Below are 23,099 nucleotides of genomic sequence, written 5' to 3' on the forward strand. Positions count from 1 at the left end.
GAAGAGAACAAGTAGGCCGACCGTCTTGCAAAAGTTGCATCAACATAACACATGATCATCCCCAGTAAGGTACTTTCTTTTGTTCAGCTTTTACCTTTGATAGACGGCGTCATAGTGTAGGAAATAGACTCAGGAAGCAACTGGACCACATCGATAGTTTCTTATTTGAAACACGGCATACTACCTGATGGTAAGGAGGCCGTAAGAAAGCTAAAGGTCCAGGTAGCACGTTTCGTCCTGATAAAGAATGTTTTGTACAAAAGAAGCTTCTCCTGCCCATACCTAAGGTGCTCAGGCCCCGAGGAAGCAGACTATGTCATGAAATAATTCCATGAGGGGATCTGCAGGAACCATTCTGGGTCACGGTCATTGGTGGACAAGCTGATTCGAGCTGGATACTATTGGCGCACCATGCAAAAGGATGCCCAAGCCTATGTCAAAGCATGCGATAAATGTCAAAGGTTCGGCCATGTCATCAGACAGCCCTCAGAAGAGCTCACTCCGATGATGGCCCCGTGGCCTTTTGCTCAATGGAGGTTGGACATCATGGGCCCATTCCCAATAGCAATGAGACAGCTAAAGTTCCTAATGGTCAGTATAGATTACTTTACCAAATGGGTGGAAGCTGAAGCCCTAGCCAGCATCATAGTGAAGAACATACAAAGCTTTGTATGGAGGAACATCATCTACAGGTACGACATACCTAGAGTACTGATCTCAGACAACAGGAAGTCGTTCGACAACGACTCATTCAAAGATTTTTGCTTGCAGTTGGGGATCAAGAATCACTACTTTTCACCCGCCCACCCTTAGGCCAACGAACAAGTCGAGGTAACAAACCGATCCTTGCTCAAAATCATCAAGACTTGGCTCAAGGGGCAAAAGGTATATGGCCAGAAGAATTGCCAAGCGTTTTATGGGCGTACAAGACGATGGTGAGGACACTTATAGGAGAGACACCATTTCGACTAGCATACGAAAGCGAGGCCGTCATCCCAGTTGAGGTCGGACTCATAAGCTACAGAGTGGGAAACCATGACAAGAGTAAGAATGATGAAGCTATGTGTTTGCAGCTTGACTTGGTGGATAAGGTCAGAGCAATGACTGACCAAAGATTAGCGCAATACTAGAACCTTATGACTAAGCACTACAACTCAAGAGTCAGGCACAGAGACTTTCAGGTTGGAGATCTCGTCTTGAGAATGGTGACAAGCGCTATAAGAGATCCCTTCCAGGGAAAGCTAAGACCAAATTCGAAAGGACCCTACAGGATGAGTTTATTATTAAATCCACTAATGGACGAGTTCATCATTAAGTCCCCAAGTGGACAAGTTCGTTATTAGGTCCACAAGTGGACGAGTTCATTGTTAAGTCTATAGGTGGATGAGTACACCAAAGTAGATAGGTTCATCCTAGTTATTCACCAAGTCCTTTGGGGATAAGTAAATCCTAACATGTATGCACAGAGATGAACGAACATATGCATATCTCAGAATAAAGATCAACACATAGCATAAACATACTAAAAGTGATAGATGTAAAATATTAAAAACACACCATAAATAAAATGAAGTGTTTACAAACAAGGCCCAAAAATAGAAGGGCACTTAATATTGTTTGAAAATGAGATACAAGAAAAATAAAAATCAAAACTAAGCTAGCAGGTTTTGGGTGTCTTGAGAAGGAAGGTTCTCGTCGTCTTCAGCAAAAGGGTTCTGGGCATCTTAGGCAGAAGGGTTCTCGCCGTCCTTAAGAGGAGGATCATCAGCAAACGAAGCAAAGGGAGCGATGGGTCCTTCGATAGCAAGTTAAGTAAGGACCATACCGTCATCTTTTGGATCCCGTTCTGACTAAGTAGAGTCGTCAGTCTCCTCAGTGATGGTGTTGCCACCTGCAGGAGTCATCGGCAAAGGGTCGTCCATGGTGACTTTGGATAAATCCAGGTTTAGGTAGACAGACCTGACCTGCTTCAGGCAGTCCTCAAACCCGTCACCATAGTAGACTGCACAGGCATCAATAAAAGGCTGGGAAGCCTTGAACTCTGTTATGGCGTCAGCCTTGGCCATCTCTACCTGCTCACAAAGGGCCGTCAGCTCCTTCTCTAAGTTCGCCTTGGCCTCTTGCGCCTTCTTCAGGGATAGGCTTCCTCCTTCAGCTTCTTAGTCAAGGCCGTCACCTCCTTGTTAAGAGTACGAAGGGCCCCCTTGTATTGCTCCTACTCGTTGGTCAGGGTCTCATTACACTTCCGAAGCTAGTTGATCACCCCTTCTTGAGCGACACTCCTATCTTGAAGCTCTCTCAAATGCACCAGCACCTAAAAACAAGACAACTGTCAGCCAATGAATGAATAACAGTAAAAGAGAGTTTGAAAAAAGGACGTACCCTAGAAAGGTCAAAAAGACACGACGCCCCTAAGTCTTCTGTCATCTACTTGGCACAAGGGTCCAAGTCCGTCTCCTTGATGATTGACTCAACCATCTCAACGACATGTTCCTTATACGTGAGAAGACGACGAACGATTCTCTGGGTGACAAGACCAGTCACTGTCATTAAACCCTTGCTAGCTCCACGGCTAAGTTTGGGAGGCGACGACTTCTTTGGTTTGTCACCTGTAGGGAGGGCCGGTCCTTTATTGAGTGGACAATCGTCCTTCCCCTTGCTCTTTCGCTTAGACAACCCATTGATGATGCCCTTCGGAGCTGACGAGGAGGCCCCCTCCTTCTCCTTTTGCTTGCACACCGTAGCTAACGCCCTTACTAAAGCCCTTTGTTTAGCTGCCTCCATTTCTGCAAAGGGTAAAAGACGAACATTAGATAAGAGGCATAAGTATGAAGCAAACAGAAGGAAAGAACCAAGATGTAAGAACTTAAACCGACAAGAATAAGCGTTCAGTCTACAGGCTTCAGGCATTGGCTCAGGACCACCACAGTAGGCATGCAACGTGTCAAGGGTGATTAGGTCCCTACACCTCCATTCACCAAAAGGGTTCTCAAGAACCCAATGGATGAAAGCTTCCTACTTGTCGGTTATGTGTGGATGAACGCTAGCTAAAAAAGAGAAAAAGCAGACAATGTTAAACACTTGAAACAAATAAATAAAGAAAAAGTGAGAATGTAGACGGTACTAAACTTAAATCTTTGACAATACCCCAATTATTATCAAAGCCATGAGGCATCGTAACCCATTCTTCTCTACGACATACTCAGTTCGTCCCTTGAACAAAAAAATATCTACTCTTCAAATTTCTATTGGAGTCAGGCATGTCCAATACCAACCTAAGCGAATTCTTTCTCGCTACAAAATGATATATCAGCCCAGGACTTGTCCAGGATAAGCTAATGGTTCCTCCCGCTAAGATGACCCCAAAGGATTTCAGCCCCTTTGAATATCCTTGAAGCATTGAGGGCCACTTGACTGACGGATAGACCTAGGAAAATGGCCAATTGACGATGTACTGCTGTCAATGGCAACCTCAACCCTACCGTGAACATGGCATCATACATGCCGATGTCTGCGGTCTTCCTAAAGTAGCACTTTTCAAACTTTCAAGTAAACAGATTGGAATGGGTAGGATGAAGGGACAGGTGTGACCATCCCCAGAGCTTCCTAAACTTCCTTCCTTAAAAGCTCTTCCGTCACCCTCATCCTTACTCACGTCACCTTCTCCCTTGTACTCTTTGTTCTCTCCTTTTTCTTCGTACTCCTCTTCATTCTCGCCCTCTCCCTCATCATATTCATCCTCTTCCTTTACTCCATCTCTGTCAAAATCTTCTTTGTCATCAAGAGAATGGGTAGACGGTTCCCTCTCTGACAACTAAGATGAGCCCTCATCGGGCCCATGACCTAACTGGTAGACTTCGTCGTATCCCGCTCCTTCACTGACTAACGACGACTATTCACTCGTCATTTCTCTATCTCCTGACATCTATTCACCTACAAGTGATGGAGGTAATCTAAGAACCTAATTGACATGTCTCTCTACAGAAGTGATGATCAACTAGAAAAACGGAAATAGAAAAGGAATGAAAAAGAGAAGAGGACTTACAAGGTTAATAGACGAGTCTGTAGAGGTGATAGGATCAGCAAGTTGACAGCAGTGAAGATGATGAAATGATAGCTCTCTCCTAAGATTCGTAAAGATGAAATAAGGAAAAATGAGAAGAGGTGGTGAACTATTTATAGAGCGAAAAGGTGCAACAAACGAAGCGACGCTTTTGATTGGAAACAAGGCCAACCAGCGAATGCCACGTGTCACCTGGCATTTAAGCTTAAGAATGCCTACACCATTTAATCACACTCTCCGATAAAACACCTAATTAATGGTCATAAATACTCTAGTACTCTGTGGCCTGTCAACCAAAACTAACGGTACCACGAAGTAGGGGGCAGTTAATAAGGATATTTTAGCCATAAAATTAATACCCCCGAAACATCGCTCAAAAAGGTCAATGACACTCACATACCCATCAGCTTCACGGAAACCAACGGAGGAGTTAGGCCGACAACACCAAACGTGATGACCACACAATGAAACTCGACAACGTCTCCATAGGCCGACGGGAATTCGCGAATAGAGCATATGACTAACAAATGTGGAGAGGCTGACGGGGTTAAGGAGGCCGATAGGTCCAGCCTTATCGGCCCAGCCTAGTTTAACTTGACCCCCACGGATATCTATGTAAGGAAATTTCTTGTATCCCACGATCAACCCTAATCAAAGGAATCCCTAGAAGGAAAGGATCCTGCAAAGTACGTGTATTAATGAGGATCTTCCCTACAAGGAAAGATCTTCTCCACCAAGAAACAAAGGTCAGCTCTACACTACTATAAAAACCCCAAAGTCCTCACAAATCAAGGTACGCATAATTTACCCCAGTTTTGGCACTCTAGAGTTGTGAAAGTTCTCTCACTTAACCTTCAGAGGGTATTTGGTTGGTACCACACTAGTACTCACTGCAAGGTCTTCTTTGTTTCTGTTTCGCAGCTTCTGTCTAGAGCACGTAAGGACCGTGCGGCTCACTGACAATTTTTGGCATCATCACCATGCTTTATAAATCTATCAACAAAATATATTATATACATTTACGCTATTAAATTTATAAAATCAATGAGGCTAAGTTAAAACTTCAAATAGTTAGGACGACTACTATAATAACATATACTATTCGGAAAGGAACTTACCTGTTCCTAATGAAAAGAATGATACAACTATAAATATGAACAAAAAGAGGAGGTGTAGGCCATAAGAATAAAGAGATTCAAAATAATCTAAAATAATTATTAAAAAATCTAAAATATGTGAGTTATAAAAAATTATAAGTATGTAGTTATAGCAGTATAAATAAATTATAAATTCTAAAAGTAGCATATTAGAATTTAACTCTGTTGAAATCAACCAATTTGCATGCAGATCTCTTTTTCTTTTTTTGCAAAACAATATATGTCATTTTCATGACATGAATAATGAAATATATTAATTTGGTGCTATTGTGTAGACTTAAAGAAGTAATAAAATTTAACAGAGCAAGTAACAATTAATATGTATATTCATAATCCGTTGTGAGAAACTATAGATAAGCAGTCAAAGAAATTGTGAGAAGGACCATTTTTAGAAAATGATTTCTTTAGTTTTTCTTCTGTTTCAAATAGCTGACTTGTAGGCTCTTTTGATTACTACAACAAACAAAAAAAAAAAAAAAAATTAAAAAGCTATACCTTCTACCAAGAGTTTAAAGTAAAAATTTTGTGTGCTTTGTTATAAGTAGCATTCATGTTCTTTTACTTATCTAATCAAAAGTTTCAAATGTGTGTACTTTAATACACCATTGAACTTAAAATGACTAACAATATTGCTAGTACTGTGGATCCTAATTTGGCTAAATTTTATTTCAAAGCTGGCAAAAAACAGAGAATTCCACAAATACCAAAAACTTGAATGATAGACAACACAAGCCAAATTTTAAAAATGGGTACAAGGAAACAAAACACAATTAGTGAAAACAAAAAATGCTCTAAACCACAAACTATTTTTTGAAACCAGTTTGAATTTCAAATGAGTAATTACAAAAGCATCAATATGTAGATTTTCAATTTTCCTTTGTTTCTATATGTCTTTAGTACCAACTTGCATCAGTATGTAGCTTTTCAATTTTCTTTTGTTTCAATATGTCTTTAGTACCAACCTTCATGACTCTTTTACAATTTTTTGCTATATATATAACCAAACTTAGTCATGGAGAACATATCATTGATATACGGTTTACTTGTTGCATTATTTAGTGAAAAAAAAAAATCATTAAAAACAATGACTATAATAAAACCAATGGAACTACTAAATACTTTTCTTAATAGGAATTGTTAAATCAGGTCATCTAGTTGACACTTCCATTTAAATTATCATCTCCAATCACCTTTTGAAATTTCATGGTTGCCTTTGCTTCTTGCCTAGTAGGATTGCACAAATTTATTATCCCACTTACATCCATATTAAGGCACACAGTAAACAACAGCAAACGTACAAAACACATAATCTTCCATGTAGTTGTTTAATTTCTCTAAACAAATGCCAAGTTAATGTTGGAGTCTCAAATTCAATTAGTAAACACTATGATATACACCTATTCCAAACTTAAACACGCAAACAATTCTACCAATACATGTAACCCCTGCATAACTCATGTTTGTGTTCATAACTCATAACTTTCTTGGCCCTGAAACCCATCCCAACAATTTGCATTAAACAATCACTGCCCAGAAAAATAATCTATTATTAGCAAAATTTTCTCATAATTTCTATCTAAAAGAAGCTTCCACCATTACCAAGTATTTCCAAATAAGTTCTCACGCAACTTGTAGGCTAATTATTTAGCAATTAGCTTGTAAGTATTGGAAATAACAAAATCTGTATATATCATTGAATTCTTTCAACCTAGCAACTATGATAACACATAAATCGTAAGAAATCCTACCTAATTATGCTGCTATTTGAGGGAGTACAAATACACATAGATCTTTTGTGAGTTCCATGTAGAACTTCTCTGCTAGAGTGCTAGCATTCTTCAAAATGAGCTTCCAAATTCTTAGATGTGTCTATAACATGAACATTACATTGAATAAGTGAGTAAACAAAGCATCATAAACAATAAACCATACGCAAAGTACATACGAATAGAAAACTAACCATGGCATCAAGATTGACCTCAATCCTAAATTAGAATCTGTAACAAACTTCACTCCTAGTTAATTTTAGCAACAAAAGTTTCAAATTGAAAGTGTGGGTACTTGCCTTACCATTAAGCAGTGTTTGTCCACTTTGGGGAGCCAAGCCCACACGGATCTGTCACGAAGGGGTGGGAGTCCAGGATCTTCACCATTTTTGGCTTTACACCTTTGTCCCACATCGCCTAAGTAACCCTCCCACTCATGCTTTATATGCCCTTGGAGCTTGCATGAGTGTACCACTACTACACATGTGTAGTGGTACACTCATGCAAGCTCCAAGGGCATATAAAGCATGAGTGGGAGGGTTACTTAGGCGATGTGGGACAAAGGTGTAAAGCCAAAAATGGTGAAGATCCTGGACTCCAACCCCTTCGTGACAGATCCGTGAGGGCTTGGCTCCCCAAAGCGGACAAACACTGCTTAATGGCAGGGAAAGTACCCACAGAAAGCTTTAAAGGTCCAGTGGAAGAACAAATTTTTTTCAGTTTTTCTTATTTATTATAAAAAAGAAGAAAGCAATACCAATTCAACATGATATATCACTACTTGTAATTTGGAAAGCAAAAAATAACAAATTATAGTTCACTTACTCATTTAACCTAAAATTTTCAAACACATGCTAACAAATAGATGTTGATATAAAATATTCACCTTGTAACATAACTTAATAAGTCTCAAACAAACAGCTTTGATAGCTTTAAATGAATTTATCATGGTTGTATTTAAGCTATGGCTCAAGCAATAAGAGGCAGCAAATATTATTCCAAAAAAAACTATTCGCTTCTTGTCTTAAATTTTCAGGAGGGTTGTCATCTTGAATTCAACTAAATTCTATCAATTCCATCAGTCACAGCACAAACCAGTTGACATGAAAAGAAACAAAAAATAGTCCAAACAACAATAGAGAACTTTCACAGAATAGACATAAATTTTTTACCAAGCATAAATCAACTGCACTCAATTTGCATAGAGTACGAAATTTAATGTGCTGCCCATTAAGGCATGCACAGTAACTGTTGGAGTGGCCCATAAGTCCTTTGCTTAGTTGGTTTATGATAAGGATAGTATTATAAATATACTCACTAATGTAGAGGCGTAGAGCAACGTTCCAGACAAACCCATCGGCCTTGTATCCACTGACACATGGCAACAGTATGGAGTCTACGGCTCCAAGCTGACGGGGTTAACTTGGGGCGAAGATAGAAAGCTGACGCCAATAGGCAGGAGGGGGTACGCGAGTCTGACGATTCTGACATGGCCCTACTTATGTATGCTGTATATGGAAATATCTTGTGCCCCATTCTCAGTGCTAATCAAAAGGACTCCTACAAGGAAAGGATTCCGCAAAATACGTTCATGGAGACTCTTATAAGGAAAAGACATCTAAGCCAATGAAGAGAGGTCAACCCTTTACCACTATAAAAACCCAAGACTCTCATAAACGAAGGTACGCATAATTCACCCCAGCTCTAGCACTCTAGAGTTGTGAGAAGTTTTGATTTGACCTTTAGAGAGTATTTGGCCAGCACCACACCGGTGCTCTCTGTGAGGTCTTTTCTTTTCATTTTGCAGGTATTGTTTTAAGCACGTGAGGCCGTGTGACTTATTGTTGATTTTTTAACATCATCAGTTGGCGTCATCTATGGGGAAAAACAACGATTTGTAAGCCATATTATCACGGACAAAAAGTTGCATGGTACTTACTCGCTTGATGGCAACCACCACCAACAATCAAGGTGATGAATCGCGACCCACTGCCTTGGAAAGGCAAGTCCAAACCCTCATAGCAGCAGTGGAATGCGTCACTAAGCAGATTCATGACTTGGAGGAACAACTGCACTAGAAGAATGTGGTAATGGACACCCAAAAAGAAGACCAAGAAGGCACTAATGCTGAGAGAAGGAACCAAGAAGGACCAGAAGGTAGCAATACCCCGAGCAGGCTAGAACGACAGGATACTAGTCGCCCATTTGTCACTGATACGGTTCCACCTCAAATAGTAGCTGAGATGCAAATGATGAAAGAACGGATGGATTTTATGATAAATGCCCTTAAAGGATGAGTGTCCACTAACCTTGATGATTTAGTCCACCGAACTGATTCACCATTCACAGCATCTGTCACTTCATTCCTATTTCCATCGAAGTTTTACATGTCGTAGGTGGAAAACTACGATGGATCAAAGGACCCCTAAGATCACCTGGAGTCTTTCAAGGCCCTGATACACCTACAGAGGATACTAGATGTGTGCAGAGCCTTCCTCAACACTAAAGGGATCTGCAAGGATCTGGTTTAGCAGGCTGACGCCCAACTTCATTGGTACCTTCAAAGAGTTAAGCACTCAGTTCGCCTCACACTTCATCGAGGGACACAAGTATAGGAAGTTCACTGCATGCCTCATGAACATTAAGCATCGAGAGGATGAGATGTTGAGATCCTACATCACCCGCTTTAACGAAGAGGCTCTCTCGATAGATGAAGCCGATGACAAGATACTTGTGGTTACCTTCACAAACGGACTACGGAAGGGTAAGTTCTTGTTTTCCCATACAAGAATGACCCGAAAACTATGTTAGATGTGTTGTAGGGCAACAAAGTACATGAACGCAGAAGATGCATTGTCGGCTCGAGAAGAGAGGCCTAAGAAGAGGGAAAGATAGGAAGACATACAGACGGACAGGGGGCATAGGATGGCTAAGACCGGAGAACAGCGGGAGGACAGACACTCCAAACCCCCCATGGGGAAGTTCACGAGTTTCACCCCGCTAACCACCCCGATCGATCAAGTCTTGATGCAGATCAAAGATGAAGGAGCCCTGAGATTCCCTGGCAAGTTGGAGGGAGATCCCAATAAGAGATCTAAGGACAAGTATTGTCGCTTCCACCGTGACCATGGTCATGACACTACCAACTGCTATGACTTGAAGCAGCAAATTGAAGCTCTTATAAGGCAAGGAAAGCTACAAAGGTTCATCAGCAAGGAGAGAGCGGACCCGCCTCAAGAGCATGCCCCCCGACGAGATAACGAGCACCTTAGACCACTCATAGGAAATATAAGAATGATCGTAGGGGGCACGACTATTGGGTTGTTCCAAAAAGCCCGTAAAACTTACCTCAGGATGGTTCAGAACGTCCAACTGACGGGTTTCGTACCAAAGATGATAAGGATTGACAACCCCATTATCGGGTTCTCGGAAGAAGACACTCAACGTCTTCACCACCTGCATGACGACGCACTTTTTGTTAGCATACGAGTAGGGGATTACAATACGCACCGAGTTCTAGTTGAGAATGGCAGTTCAGCCGACATCCTTTATTATCCAGCATTCCAATAGATAAGGATTTATAGAGAACAGCTGGTTCCGATGAACGCCCCACTCGTTGGCTTTAGAGGAACGAAGGTATTTCCCTTGGGCGCGGTCACATTGTCCGCCATGGTTGGCGACTACCCCCAGCAGATCACTAAGGACGTAACATTCCTGGTGGTCGACTGTTTGTTCGCTTACAATGCCATACTAGGACAACCTACCCTCAATTAATGGAAGGCAATAACCTCAACCTACCATCTAATGATCAAATTCCCTACAGATTATGAGGTAGGAGAGCTGCGCAGAAATCAGGTGGTGGCACATGAATGCTACGTAGCTATGATGGAGATGGACGACCACTTCCAGGCCGCGAATATAGAAGAACATCGAACGGTGACAGAGCCCGTTGAAAGGCTTGAAGAGATAATTCTTAACGACTCCAAGCCTGACTAAACGACAAAGATCAGTACCCTCGCCAACCCAATAGTCCACCAAGCATTCACGACTTTTCTCAAAGATAACCAAGATGTATTTTCCTGGAGCCATGAGAACATGCCAGGAATAGACCCTTCAATCATAGTGCACAGACTGAATATGTCGCCCTCCTTTCCACCCATCCGTCAGAAGAAGTGGGTATTCGCCTTAGAACGAGATCAAGCAATAGCGGAAGAAGTTCACAAGCTACAAGAAGCAAACTTCATTAGGGAAGTTTACTACCCCGACTGGCTGGCAAACATGGTGATGGTCAAGAAAGCCAGTGGGAAATGAAGGATGTGCGCAGACTTCACCGACCTGAACAAAGCATGCCCCAAAGATAGTTACCCCTTCCCACGGGTTGATGTCCTGGTTGATTCTATGAATCAACACCAGTTATTAAGCTTCATGGACGCTTTTTTAGGTTACATCCAAATTAGAATGCACGAAGCCGATCAGGAGAAGACTTTGTTTGTAACCAGCTAGGGCCTCTTTCGCTATAAAATGATGCCATGCCTTAAAAACACGGGTGTAACATATCAGAGGCTCATGAACAAGATGTTCACACAACAGATTGGGAGAAATTTCCGAGTCTATATTGATGACATGCTGGTAAAAAGTTGAAGGGAGGAAGATCACTTGGAAGACCTCAAGGAAACATTTGACACCCTACATTCCTAAAACATGAAGCTCAATCCCAAAAAGTGTGTCTTTGGAGTAACAGCAGGAAAGTTCCTGGGATTCATGGTGTTTTATAGGGGAATCAAGGCCAACCCAGACATGATCCGAGCCATAATGGAGATGGCACCCCCAAGGAACGTAAAAGAAGTACAAAGCCTTAATGGCAAAATAGCAGTCCTAAATAGGTTCATGTCAAGGGTAATGGACAAATGTCTACCTTTCTTTCGCAAGCTGAAAAAATCTTTTGAGTGGACAACATCAGTAGGCATTCGAGGACCTTAAGACCTACTTATCGTCTCCCCCGTTGCTAAGCCCTTCCGAGCTTGGGGAAGAAATGTTCCTCTACTTAGCGGTATCCTCAGTGGCCGTCAGTGCAACCTTAGTCAGGGAAGAAGAGAAGGTGCAAAAGCCCATGTACTATGTGAGCCGAGCACTCTGAGGTGCAGAAGAAAGATACCCATCAATGGAGAAGCTCGCCTTCACTTTAGTTACAGCAGCCCGTAAGCTCAAACCATATTTCCAAGCCCACACGGTGATCATCCTGACTGACAAACCTCTACGGCGAGCGATGAGCAATCCCGAAGCTGTTGGACGAATGGCATCATGGGCAATAGAGTTGAGTGAATTCGACATACAGTACCACCCGCGTACTGCCATCAAAGGCCAGGTGGTCATTGACTTCATCGTGGAATTCACAAACATAGAATGCCAGGAAGCAGGAGATTATCCTTAGTGGAGCGTACGTACAGACGGTTCATCCAATAGACGAGCTGATGGGGCAGGCATTATACTTCGTTCTCCAGAAGGTGACGAGATTAAATGTATGGTTCGCCTTAACTTTCCTACAACCAACAATGAGGTGGAATATGAAGCACTAGTAGCAGGTTTAGATCTCGCCAAAGCAGCGGGAGCCGCGAGTGTGGTTATTTATTATGACTCTCAAGTTGTCAGGAACCAAGTAAACGGTGATTACGAGTGTAAAAGCAAGAGGATGAAGAAGTACTTAAAGCAAGCAAAGAAAAGGGTAGACGACTTATAGGACAAGATTGTTCAAATCCCTAGAGAAGAGAATGAGTAAGCCGATCGTCTTGCCAAGGCCGTGTCAGCAGAGCACGTGGTCATTCTGACAAGGTACTCTCCTTTATTCAACTTACGCCATTGATAGAAGTCATCAATATGCAGGAAATAGGTTCCAAGAGCCATTGGACCACCCCTATAGCACGATTCATTCTAATAAAGGACGTATTGCACAAAAGAGGCTTCTCCTGGCCATACCTAAGGTGTTTGAGTCCCGAGGAAGAAAATTATGTCATGAGAGAAGTCCACGAAGGAATCTGCGGGAACCACTCAGGATCACGATTATTAATACACAAACTGATTCGGGCCAAATACTATTGGCCCACCACGCAAAAGGACACCCAAGCTTATGTCAAAACCTGTGACAAGTGCCAAAGGTTCAGCAATGCTGTCAGACAGCCATCGGAAGAATTAACTCTAATAACGACCCCGTGGCCATTTGCTCAATAGGGATTAGACATTATAGGCCCATTCCTAGTAGCAGCACAGTAGCTGAAATTCCTTATAGTAGGTATAGACTACTTCACGAAGTGGGTAGAAGCTAAAACCTTGGCCACCATCACAAAGAAGAACGTACGGAGCTTTGTCTGGAGGCACATCATCTGTAGTTACAGGATCCCTACAGTCCTGGTCTTAGATAACAGAAAGCAATTCGACAACGACTCCTTCAGGGACTTTTGCTTGCAGTTGGGAATTAAGAACCACTACTCCTCCCCTGCCCACCCTCAGTCCAACGTGCAAGTTGAGGTCACAAACTGATCCTTACTTAAAATTATCAAGACTTGGCTCAAGGGGGCAAAGGGTATATGGCTCGAAGAGCTTCCAAGCATGCTATGGGCATACAGGACAACAGCCCAAACACCTATTGGGGAAACATCGTTTTGGTTAACATATGGAAGCGAGGCTGTTATTCCAGCAGAGGTCGGGCTCACAAGCTATAGGGTGGATAGCCACAATGAAGAGAAAAACGATGAAGCAATGCGTCTACAGCTTGATCTACTAGACGAAGTCAAGGCGATGGCAGAGCAGAGACTTGCACGATACCAGGACCTCATGGCCAAGCACTACAACTCTTGGGTCAAGTACAGAGACTTCAAGGTGGGAGACCTCGTCTTGAGAAAGGTAATGGGCGCCGCTAGAGACTTCACCCAAGGAAAGCTCGGCCCTAACTGGAAAGGACCTTACAGAATCATGTCATGGCAGAAAAAATGCACCTACCACCTAAAGACACTAGACAGACGGAAGTTGCACTATTCGTGGAACACCAAGCACCTACGGAAGTACTACCAGTAAAGATGATAACGTGGAGAGCAACACTTTTCGTTTGCAGTTTACTTTAGTTAATTTTAGCTACACTCGCCAGTTTGCAGTTTACTTTAGTTAATTTTTGCCACAAATACTTTTTAAGCCCAAAAGGCGAGTTTTCTTTTTTCTTTAAAGAACTACTTTTCTACAAATGCATGGTTTATCATAATAAGAGGAGTTTTATTCAGATATGACTAATGTGTTTTTCTACAAAATATTATCAAGTCCATAAAGTGGACAAGTTCATTAGTCCATAAAGTGGACGAGTTTATTACCAAGTTCATAAAATGGATGAGTTCATTAGTCCATAAAGTAGACGAGTCCACAAAGTGGACGAGTTTATTATTAAGTCCCTAAAATGGACAAGTTTATTACTGAGTCCATAAAGTGGACGAGTTCATTATCAAGTCCATAAAATGGACAAGTTCATTAGTCCATAAAGTGGACGAGTTTACTACCAAGTCCATAAAGTGGACGAGTTTATTGCCAAATCCATAAAATGGACGAGTTTATTAGTCCTTAAAGTGGACAAGTCCACAAAATGGGCGAGTTTATTACTAAGTCCACAAAGTGGACGAGGTTATTATTAAGTCCCGAAAGTGGACGAGTTTATTATTAAGTCCCTAACGTAGACGAGTTCATTATCAAGTCCATAAAGTGGACAAGTCCACGAAGTGGATGAGTTTATTGCTAAGTCCACAAAGTGGACGAGTGTATTATCAAGTCCATAAAGTGGACGAGTCCACAAAGTGGATGAGTTTATTACTAAGTCTATACGTGGACGGGTTCATTTCACATGTAGACGGATTCATAAAAGCAAGAAGATGAACATAAAACAACAAACATACTGAAAGAAACGGATATAAAACACCATAAATAAAATGAAGTTTTTACAAACAAAGCCCAAGAAAAAACAAAAAGGGCAGTGTCCAGAAGTTAGACTACAGTTACAGTAAAAATGAAAGAAAAATGCTAAGTTCATGAAGCAGGGGGGTCTTGTGGAGCCTCGTCACCCTAGAGAGGAAGGTTTGGGGCATCCCGAGCTAAAGGGTCGTCAGCAACTAGAGGATTGGCCGACAGAGTTAGAGGAACGATAGGAGGATTTAAGGCAGGCTAAGCAAGGACGACGCTGTCATCTTGAGTGTCCTAATCCGACTCGGTAAAGTCGTCAGTCTCTTCTGGAATAGCATCACTTGCAGGTGTTGTTGGCAAGGTCATCCATTGAGACCTTCGCCAAGTCCAAGTGAGGGTAATTGGATTTGATCTATTTAAGGCAATCCTCAAACCCCATACCATAATATTCGGTGCTGGAATTAATGAATGCCTATGAATCCTTAAACTCTTTTACAGCGTCGGCCTTGGCCGTCTCCACCTGGCCCAACAGAGTCGCCAACTCTTTCTCCACCGTCTCCTTGGCTTCTAGATCTTTTTTTCGTTGATGGCCCTCTTCCTCCAGCTTTTCCTTCAACTCCTTCACCTCTTGGTTGAGGGTACGGAGGGCGCTCTTGTATTGTTCTTGCCCATCAGTCATGTTCTTAATACACTTTTGCTAACAGGCCATCACCCTTTCATTGGCAACACCCTTAACTTGTAAAGCCTCCATACGAACCAGGGCCTATAAGACAGAGTAACCGTTAGCTGATTGGCATGAAAATGAATAAGTAAAAAAAAAAATGATGAAAGTAAAAAACAGAAGGTGATAAGAGCAAGGGTAACTTACCAAGTAAAGTTGACGGATTCTTGGAAGATGACGGTTTTAGCTAAAGCAAGATGACATGGGCAAAGCACTCCCAAGTGACGAGTTCGCTCTGACAGTCAACAGTAGTAAAATAGAGGAAAATGAGGGGAGACGCAAGATATATATAAGGGAGGATATGCACAGAAGACAAAGCGTCACCCTCGTCTAGAAGCGGAGCCAATTAAGTTGTGCCACATGTTCAAGCATTAAATAAAGGCTACTCGAGGAATTGCCCATAAATGATTTTTCCCTCTCTCTTAAGCAAAAGAAAACTAATGGATGAAGTTCAACTCCATAATCCGTCAACTTAAACTGACGGAGCTATGGAGTAGGGGGGCAGTTGATAAGGATAATATTATAAATATACTCACTGATGTAGAGGCGTAGAGTGACGTTCCAGACAAACCCGCCGGCCTTGTATCCACTGACACACGGCAACAGTATGGAGTCTACAGCTCCAAGCTGACGGGGTCAACTTGGGGCGAATTTAGAAAGCTGACACTAATAGGCAGGATGGGGTATGCGAGATTGACAGTTCTGACGTAGCCCTACTTGGCCTCCACGTATGCTGTATATGGAAATATCTTGTGCCCCACGCTCAGTGCTAATCAAAAGGACTCCTACAAGGAAAGAGTTCCGCAAAATACATTCATGGAGACTCCCATAAGGAAAAGACTTCCAAGCCAAGGAAGAGAGGTCAACCCTTTACTATTATAAAAACCCAAGACTCTCATAAACAACGGTACGTATAATTCACCCAGCTCTGGCACTCTAGAGTTGTGAGAAGTTCTAATTTAACCTTCGAAGGGTATTTGGCCGGCACCACACCGATGCTCTCTATGAGGTCTTTTCTTTTTGTTTTGCAGGTATTGTTTCGAGCACATGAGGCCGTGTGACTTACTATTGATTTTTCGGCATCATCAGCTTATATAACCCTAAAACTCATACTATTCATACAAGTCCTTCTTTAGCTTCTCTAGCCGTCTCCCTCCTCTATTTGTTCTGGTTTTTCTTCACAAAATTTAAACTTCAATTTTTGGTTTTAAGGAAAGGCAAATAAGGTTGTTCTTGATTCTTCTTGCTTGGGTGTGCATCCAACTTGAAGAAATTTTTATAGTCTAATCTTGGGGAGTTCTTTGGCCAAGAGCGCCATTCACATCGAGTTCTACTCCGAGTGGCATGAATTAACCTTTAAGAACAATGCATTTTGCTGATTCTATAGTTTGTGAGATCTTTCTAACTTTGTCTATTTATTTTTTTCATTGTTAATTTTTTAGGATTTATATTGTTGAATCAAAACTTGTTTATTTAGCCATATTTTCCAACAAGGGAGAACGTAGAGAAAAAAGAAGTTTGAGCAATCAAAATCAAGCAAGCCGAATTGAAAATTACAATTTCAAACACAACCTCACTATGAAATTCTACCAGCATTCAAATATCACTTAGTTTAAATAAAAGTAACCCCAAAAAGTATCATTGTGGAAAATTCTTTTTAACGAATAAATTCGAGCAATCAAAATCAAGTAAATCAATCTTAAAATTACAATTCTAGACACAATTACACAAACCCACTATGAAATTCCACTTAAAATTTCTATACACTTTTATCAAACCATTTGATTAACAAAATTGCATACAAAAGTAAAGCCAAAAAAAAAAACACCAATAGAGGAAAACCTAAGAAAAATCGAGAGAGAATGGTCTGATATGGAGGCCAGGTCGGAGATTGAAAACATCAGTACCCATGGTCATGCCCTTGCAAACTTTCTACGAAATAACTTGGGTCTGCGTTTGAGAGGGGTAAAGGGTAGAGGTTCTTGCTTGACGGTGGACTGAAAGGGAAAAACAAAAGAAGACAATTTCACTGTAGCGGTTTCGCTATGTGACAGCGGCAGGCTAGTGGAGACAATCCTACGTCCTATCTCGCTTCACAAAGTTTCTTCTCGCAGAGGAAAAATGGGCCGAGGAAAAATTGAAGTGAAGTTGAGAATATATAAAGAGACGATTAAAGAACTTACCCACTGAAAATGGTGTGTTTTTTTTTTTTTTTTTAATAGGGAGTAAAATTTTGGTGAATGTGTGTGGGGGTGAGGCTAAAAATATAAAATATTTGATTTGGGTTATTTGTTGGTTGTTTTTCAAAAAATAAAAAAGGCTTATTTGTTGATTTGTCACGATTTTAAAAAAGTGTTTTTCTTTTTTTAATTTCTGTAACTACTGTTTAAGAGTAAAACATTTCGCATAAACCACTAAACAAAAAGCACAATTTTTTGGTTGTTTTAAAATGTATACGTGGCATTAATTTGTGTAGCCACGAGGTGCAATGAGGAGAGGTCAACAAAAAGTCAAACATTTCGGCTATTAGTTATTACTAGTCACTAACCTGTGCGATGCACGGGATTTTCTTAAATCAAATGTTAACATGTTCAGGTTTAAACATTTCTGTAATTTCAATTATTGAGAGCTAAATAGTCCCCAATATAAGATTCTCCCCAAATCATCAAATTATTGTAGCAATATTACTATTTAAAACGGAAAATAATAATAATAATAATAATAATAATATAAATTAGCAATACAAAAAAAAAAATTCGCTCAGCTAAATCAAAAACTTTCATCCAACCAAATCAAGGCATTCCTCCATTTTCATACACGGCCAAGTCTACCTTAGGCTTGAACTCAAAATGATTTCATTTCTTTAAGTGTTGCACAGAATTAAATTTGTTTGTCTCAATATTATTTATTGAACATCAAGGAAAAATAGTAATCCTAGTACAATGCTAACTACCTAATATTTGCTAACAACTACTGGCTAACTATTACAGTAGATGTACATTAATGAGTATTGTATCCCTAAATGCAGAAGCACTTAATTGATGCAGCCTTAATGCAACAGTAGATCTTAAAAAATGTAGTCGAGTATGACAAACTTCTTACCAAGCATTTTTCCTTCTTGGCCTCCTGCTTGACATTCTGTTCAACCTCCTCTTCCACAAGCTTCTCCCCAATGAGCTGCTTGTATGCCAACAACACCAAAAACTACAAAGCAAGCAAACATTTTTATACAAATCCCAGATATCAAAACCTTTAAAAAAATACAAATGCAACATCTTTAAAAAATTCCATGAGAAAAATATCAACACCTTTTTTTGGATCTTGAATAATAAAACTTTAAAATACGACCCTAGGCATCTATCCATTCACTTAGAGCAAAAGAAGCAAAAGTTACAAAGAACAATATGTCAAGTGCAAATTATTCTCATATCGAGTCATCGACACAAACCTTAAGCTAAGAAATCACTTTGTACATCCCCATCTTTTGCAAGCCCATACACAACCTCCTTCACTCTTCATAGCATAAGGAACCATATCATCGAACTACATAAACTAATAAGGACAATAGTCTGATATCCACCATAACAATGTGCAACTTAAGGCTGCTCTACTTTATCCACCACTTCTGCACCTTCTAAAACCCCAAAAATACTCAACTTATTAAAATGAAGTTGTTTAATGAAATATTTTTTTAAATTAAATCATTAAAATAATAAAAATGATTGAAAAAGATGATGACTTTGTGATTAAAAAATTCAAACATTTTAAAAACTCAAACTTTTGCACTCACCAGGGGCCATCAAATCATTATGTTTTGACTTAGCGTGTAATGCCTTCACTGAGCACTGTCTTTGTGAAAAGCTCAAATCATGAGTCCAAGGTTGAGGTCGATCTGATAATAGTCTAAATAAATTGCTTTGTTAACCTAAAAACACCAAACAAAGAAACAAACTTAATCATTATCAAAACAATTAAACAACCAAAAAGAGGCAACAATTTCATCAAATTAATAAACAACCTTTTGAAATTATAGTACATGAAGAGGAATAGTTCTAAATCAAAACCTTAATTAAAACGAAAATCTAACCCAATCACCTAAATCAAAACCAACCAATCAAAATACCAAAAACTAAATCCTATTAAACCCCCAAATTTAAAATAAAATTTTAATTTTAAACCTCTATATGTTTTGATGAAGATTGAATCTTTCAAAGATGGAAAACTCATAGCTTGTGTAAAATTATCTTATGGGTAACATCTAATATAACAAAATAGTAACTAACTGACATTGACACCCCAAAATCTATTATATATTTAGAATCTTATTCAAAAGTTTTGAATTAAAAGAACACAATTTAAAAATATTAGTAAACCAAAGTGCCAAATTGGACCTAAAAACCACAACTTCACTCCCACTAACAAATAAAGATATCAGGTAAGGGGAAAATCCCAAAATTAAAGTAAAAAAATCGCTAACCTTTCTTTAAAGCCCATGTAGAATTTGATCTTCTATGATGTTTCCCAAGATTCTACAAAAAAGAATAGAGAGGAAAAAGGAGGCTTGGTCATGTTGCTATAATCTCTGATTTTAATGCCTCTAAATCATGTTACTTGCTAATCTTTAGCAATGTATCATTCTTACCGTCAAAATTAATGCCTCTAAATCATGTTACTTGCTAGTGTCACAATTCACATTCTGTACATAAATATAGTAAAAACAATGAATGTCAGTAAAAATAAAACTGAGTTAAAACATAGTAAAAACAAATTTTAAGAATAAAATTTTCAAACTCAAAACTAACAATGATATCTTTACAATGCAACATTAAAAGTAGCTATGGCTCTTATGAATGTCATTTTTTCACAAATGATTTGCCTCAATGTCACATAGCATTAATCTATACCCTTTATTCCTATTTCTTATGAGTAATTTGTCTCCATTGATACATTTTATTTCATAATGCTGAAATTTTCTTCCACTTATAGTTCTTACCACTTTAAATATTTGTATTACTTGGCTAAAGCTTCATTTTGGTAAACAAAATGTGTCAAATATCATAGATCATTCCATGTTTTCAAATTGTACCTATTTCATTGGCCACTCCAAGATCTATAGCAACGATTTATTTATTTATTTGTAAATAAAAAAGAAAAAGCCCACAAACAGGCTTTGCAAATTGCAATGCCTCAACTCTTACATCACCTATTCCTTGTTCTTCCTTATTCATTGTCAAACATTTTTCCCCCAATATCAATATTCATATACCAAAAATAAATAAATAATCACATTGAAGTTTATATGACATCCCAAAGCATTAATAGTGAAACTATAACAATTCCTAAACTTAACACATATGAAACAAAATAAAGAATCAAACAAAACACATCAAAAAATCTATTTGAATTTTTTCATAAACGACCCTAGAAAACCCAATCTTTACTACCAATCTTCAATCAACAATGATTCCCACAATCAAGATTTGAATAAGAAACACATACCCACTTTAGACAGCCATTGGTTTCTACTTAGAGATCTTTGTTGAGGGATTTTTGGGAATATGAGAAATCAATCAAAAGGGAAAAAAAAAGAAAAAAAAGAAAAAGAAAAAGAAAAGAAGCCTACCTGACAGAGAATGAAGCAATTGAATCGTAAGGTAATAGAGACAACTTGTAGTCGAGTGTTGAGACTGTCATATCATCTTCCTCCTCCTTCTTCTTCTACTCCTTCTTTAAAGGATCTTCAAGAAAGTTTTCTAAATTGGCTTAGGTGTAACCTTCGTCGGTTTAGGTTTTTATCATTACTTGTAGCGCTCATTTCTCATTCTTATTACTTTCTCTTTTTGATGAACATTCTTATTACTTTCTCTATCTACACCATATGGATGTTTGCTTATCAATGGCAATTTTTTTGTTTAATATATATCTTTTCTTATGTGAAACCGTGAGTATTGGTATTTTTTTTTAGAAACATGTGAAAACATGAAAGGTTATAATGATATGTTATAAACCCTACTTGGAATGTTGCTATTTTGTAACTACTACCAAAAAGATAGAATATTGTTTCTCTAACTTACTATATAGGTTACAGAATACAATGGAATTGAAAAGTTAAAATATTACTGAAACGTTGCTTTTTATTCCACCAAATGAATAGGCACAATGTTTCAGTATTTTTAAAAGTAAACGTGGCGCAAATTTATGTAGCCATGTGGCGCAATGAGGCATGGTCAACAAAAAATCAAATGTTTCGGCTATTAAGAACGATTAGAGCAGCAATTAAGATGAAATTGAAACGATGGAGTGAAAGGAATTGTTTTTCACTGGTCTGTGTTTAGTTTCGTCGATCTCTTTCTCTTCCTCAGTCTCCACATAGCAAGCAAGTCTTCTGGTTGATCAAACTTTAAAGTTTAAAGGAATTGTAATATTGTCTTCTACCCAGATCTAAGAAAGAAGAAGGAAAAAAAAAACTTTACCGGTGGTACTTCCAACGATTTGATGGTAACGGTGTTGATGACAATTAGATTTCTCTTCCTCAATCTCAATTCCTGTGCGTGTTGATGGCACTTAGATTTCTCTCCCTCAATCTCAATTCCTGTGCGCCTTACGGACTATATCTATGTCTCTCTCTATCTTTGTCTCTTTATTTCTCTGTATCTATCTCTCTCTATTTCAGTATCTCAATTCCTCTATGGACCTTTCGCTCGTATTTAATTTTAACCAGTCAATTTTTTTTTTTTTTTTTTTTAAATTGGGAAACTATTAAAACAATGTTTTGTCACTGCGGAAACAACATAATTTATCGCTTTTAAATTGCAAGCGTGGCAAAATTTTAGATGGGCATTTTTCCTACATGGCAGCACCTTCTTAATTGCAGGAAAAGGCTTCTGCTATTATATATAGTTGTGGGTACCTGCCCCCCATTAATCGGTGTTTGTCCGCTTTGGGAAGCCAGTCAGTCCCTCACGGTTTTGTCACGAAGGGGTGGGAGCTAAGGATTTTTGCCATGAAGTGATTGACACCTAGGCTCACCCCAGTCCCACATCGCCTAAGTAACCCTCCCACTCATGGTTTATAAGCTTCTGGAGCGACCATGAGTGTACCACTACCATTATTGCTTTGGTGCAATAATTTGCAATGAGGGAGGTGAGGTGATGGCAGCAATGTCTGTCAAAGGGCCTTATGTAAATAACAGTGAAGAAGCGAAAGCTTTAGCTTGTAGGAATGCTCAAGAGTTCTCCATTAATGCTGGTTTCTCAGAGTTAGTCATAGAAGGAGACAACATTAATGTTATGAAGGCAATCTCTTCTTCAACAGCTAATCACTCCTTGCTAGGTCATGTGTTTGAGGATGTCCAATGCTTTGTTTGTGGTCTGCAATTTGCCTCCATCAACTGCATTAAAAGAGAAGGGGGGGGGGAATATGGTAACACATGTCTTAGCTTGTGTAAGCGACTAAATCTC

General features: G+C 39.5%; 1 protein-coding gene across 1 annotated transcript; it reads left to right on the top strand.

Annotated features, from left to right (window-relative positions):
- The first annotated feature begins 9,911 nt into the window (after positions 1-9,911).
- On the top strand, positions 9,912-10,556 carry LOC115955545. Its single transcript, XM_031073702.1, has one exon. It carries the CDS (start codon positions 9,912-9,914, stop codon positions 10,554-10,556), a length of 645 nt encoding a protein of 214 aa, XP_030929562.1.
- The last annotated feature ends 12,543 nt before the right edge of the window (positions 10,557-23,099 follow it).

The sequence above is a fragment of the Quercus lobata genome, chromosome 1 (genome assembly GCF_001633185.2).
Source record: "Quercus lobata isolate SW786 chromosome 1, ValleyOak3.0 Primary Assembly, whole genome shotgun sequence".
Classification (NCBI taxonomy): domain Eukaryota; kingdom Viridiplantae; phylum Streptophyta; class Magnoliopsida; order Fagales; family Fagaceae; genus Quercus; species Quercus lobata.

Excerpts from the sequence above, each read along its gene's own strand:
- LOC115955545 (XM_031073702.1), top strand. The coding sequence starts at position 9,912 with ATGGCTAAGACCGGAGAACAGCGGGAGGACAGACACTCCAAACCCCCC.